We start from the raw sequence: 3,618 nt of genomic DNA on the forward strand, positions 1-3,618 counted from the left end.
TTTAATTTCTTTTTTTTTTTAATTTAATTTTTCACTTATTTTAATGTAATAAATGGAAGATACTCTTTTACCCTTTCAAAAATATTAAAAATATGATCAAAGTCAAAATTCTTAGTCAACTAACAGACATTTGGATAAAAACCTTCTAAAAGGGCCTCTGCTGCAACGTTTCGAAAGGTTTTGGGTGACGGTTGTAACAAATTAAAGGTTTGGGAAAAGTCTGATAATGTTTTAAAGGTTTGAGGCCTTTGCTGCAATTTTCCCTTATATTAATGTATGATTGGATTTTAACCGTCTATTTATGCTTATGATTTATGTTGACAGGTGCGAACCTTTCTCAACATATCCTCGGACTTATGATTTCATCCATGTAGCTGCAATTGAATCTCTTATCAAGGATCCCATCTCTGGGAAGAGCAGGTATGCTAATTCCTTTTATGATGATGTGCGTAATTACTAAATTTATTCAATATCTTAATATTTCCTCCATTGCTCACTTGACACATATAATGGAAATGTCGCTGTATATATTGCGCACTTCTTTGTCATATCCCATGAAACTCTTAACTGAAAGAAAACAGTCAGTTGCTTCAGTCTCTTGGTTCAATGAGCACGTGTCAGGATTTCAGCATACGTTGGTTTTTTTTCCCCCCTCTCTTTTATATCAACTGAATTCACTTGATATGGTTGTCTTTCTGGGGATACGATCTCAGCAATTCTATTAATATGTTTCATGAAACTGAGCTAAGCATTTTGAATTTAAATGCATTTCAAATGATTAATTACTAAAATATATGTAGTATTCATGGAGCATTATTGGTACTTGAAAGAAAAAAGAGTTGTATCAATTTAATGAGAGATTTGTGGCTTCCCCAATTTAGTAAAAGAGATTTGCTTCTTTTTCTTCCTTTTTTTTGCTGGGAAAGGATCCGGGTGCTGCTGCAACACTTTTTTTTTTTTTTAATCAGATTATATACCTCGTTGTTTGGGGTCTTGACTACATGTTTATAAAGATGAAGATATGGATGACGATACTAAATAAACAGATTTTGGAGCGCGTCATTTTGAGTTGAAAATATATTTGGCCTTTCTTCAACAGCATTATTAATTTTGTTTTGCATCAATTCGTTACGCCAAATCAATAGTGTAAATAGTCTAGATCACAAATATCCAACATAGGAATTGTCACTGTTGACGAAGGAATTGTTTAAACAAAGATCTGTATATACATCCAAGAAATGCCTAACTTGATGTTGGAAAGAACAATGCATGAAATTCCCACTTCTGAGTAGATAACTAATCATCCACCACTCGACTTTGATGGCAGATGTAACCTTGTGGATTTGATGGTGGAAATTGATCGAATTTTGCGTCCTGAAGGGACAGTATTGGTCCGTGATTCTCCAGAAGGGATTGACAAAGTAGAGCGTATTGCTCGTGCTATAAGATGGAAAACCTCTATACATGAGAAAGAACCAGGGTCACATGGAACGGAGCAGATTCTTGTAGCCACAAAGACCTTCTGGAAGCTACCTTCATCGAACTGACACTCTTCCTGTTAATTGTAATATAGTTACTCTCTATCTACCTTTGTTTCTTTTCCTTCATGGTCAAGCAAATCCATGTATTGGAGACTGCAGTTTCCTTTGTGTTCTTGGTCAAGTGGCAAATCCATGTATTGAAGACTGCAGTTTCTTTTGTGCCCTTCGTATTATTTCACTTAAAATAGGTAGTAATTACAGGATGTGCAACTTGTAATAAGGTGGAAAGACCTGTGGAATTTACGCTTAAATATTGTAAAGAGCGCGGCGGTTAACTACTATCTACTGTTATTGTTGTTATGTGATAGCACTCATTTATTTATTCTTGTAATATCAGAAAAGCAATGGACATTCATGTACAAGTAATTATGAATTTCCATTCAAAATTTTATTTATAATTCTACATCAGTTTATTCAGAATTTCCATTCTTGTAGTAATTTGCTCTATTAATTTGAAGGGTCTCGTGGGATCCGAGCATGTTTGGTTTTGCTTAAAGCGAGCAGTTTCTTTTGGCCATTTTGGCAGCATGATCAGGTCCTGCCAATAAAAAAAAAAAAATCTTGTGCGACATTAAGTCCGGTAGGGTTTGAGATCTAAATTTTAACATAAGTCAAAGTTAACAATTAATTTTAATTGCTTATTTTATGGTATTTACTACTTTTCAATTACATATTTCATTTGCTTTATTTAAATTTATTTACAATTTGATTTTAATTCTTACCAAACAAGCATAAGAATATAATTGTTATTCAAACGGATAAGATTATGAGCTTAAGCGGGCCCAGGCTAACCTTAAGCGTAAAAAAAATATTTTCTTATTTAAAATATTATTTTAAATTTTTAATCATTTTAAAAATTATTTAATAATTAAAATACTACATATTAAACATCTAAAATTATAAAAATATGACATTTACTTAATAACTCTTACCATTAGTCAATTATACAATTATAAAGTTTTCGAAATGCAAAAATTAGAATATTTTTCATAGTCTTAATATTCAATTAGACAAATCATACTTAATAGATTTATAGGAATTTCATGCAACCTTTTGGATTTTATAATAAAATGAGCCTCAAGATCATAATTATATAATGTAGATAACATCGAGATTTAAACCTCATTTAACTATTTAGATAAAATCATTTTAACTTTTGTACAAATAAAATCTTTTAAAAATTTGAAATTAAAGTCAAATGAATTTAAAAAAAAAAAAAAAGCTAGAGTCAAATAAAAGACTTTTAAAAAGATTAAAAAAAAAACTAATAAAATGTGTCTACTGAAGGTGGAAGAAATGGAGGAAAAAAATTCAGCCGTTTAAGAATTGGAACAAAAAAAGAAAAAAGCGTCTAGGTGTGAAGCGAGGCGTTTTGCCCATGCTTCGAGCCTAGGCGCCACTTAGACGAGTTTTTTAGAACACTAATAAAATCAAATATGACTATGAACAAAAAATCTACGTCAGGTTGAATGTTTGGCACATAATATTAGTTAGATAGTCGTCCATAGAAAAAGGCTGAAAGAACTTGTATTTTTTTGTGCGATACTTTAGTAACACATTTGGTTCGTTCATTGGATAAAATCAAATATGAAGAATATTAATTTTCTTCAAGTTCAATGTCCAGCACATAATAATGGCTAGATATTCGTACGGTTAATTAAAGATAAAAATAAGTCCTTCTTTTCCCCCTTATACAGTACTTTATTAACACATTTGGTACGTTGAATTGATAAAATCAAATATGACAATGAACAATGATCGGCTATTTCAATGTTTGGCACATAATATTAACCTAATTATCTTTTCATACCGATGATGAGGATAATTATGGAGGGCAAACTAGTAAGGATCCATTGCATGTTTCAGATGAACCAATTTCAAAATCAAGATCAAAGAAACCATACAAGGACTTGTCTAAACTACGTGGGGTGAGAGTTTGAGTGGAACTAGCAGAACATAAAATTTCAAGATGAGCATGAAGAACCAAACTTAGTGCATTTGATTCAAGTTAAGAAAGAGGGAATTGATTCGGAAAGCCATGCCATCTCAAAGCTTTAATTTCCTTGCCTTTGCGAGC

The 3,618-nt window shown here is 31.6% G+C and overlaps 1 protein-coding gene across 1 annotated transcript in view; it reads left to right on the forward strand.

Moving 5' to 3' along the window:
* Nucleotides 1-1,901, forward strand: part of LOC111392183 (probable methyltransferase PMT13) — a 6,873-nt gene extending 4,972 nt beyond the window's left edge. Inside the window, exons 6-7 of the mRNA XM_023017450.1 lie at nucleotides 325-420; nucleotides 1,328-1,901. Coding sequence (XP_022873218.1) covers nucleotides 325-420; nucleotides 1,328-1,547 — 316 coding nt within the window. The 3' untranslated portion in view covers nucleotides 1,548-1,901. The remainder of the gene's footprint in view (nucleotides 1-324; nucleotides 421-1,327) is intronic.
* Nucleotides 1,902-3,618: the final 1,717 nt, after the last annotated feature.

Source organism: Olea europaea, unplaced genomic scaffold (genome assembly GCF_002742605.1).
Source record: "Olea europaea var. sylvestris unplaced genomic scaffold, O_europaea_v1 scaffold897, whole genome shotgun sequence".
NCBI lineage: Eukaryota > Viridiplantae > Streptophyta > Magnoliopsida > Lamiales > Oleaceae > Olea > Olea europaea.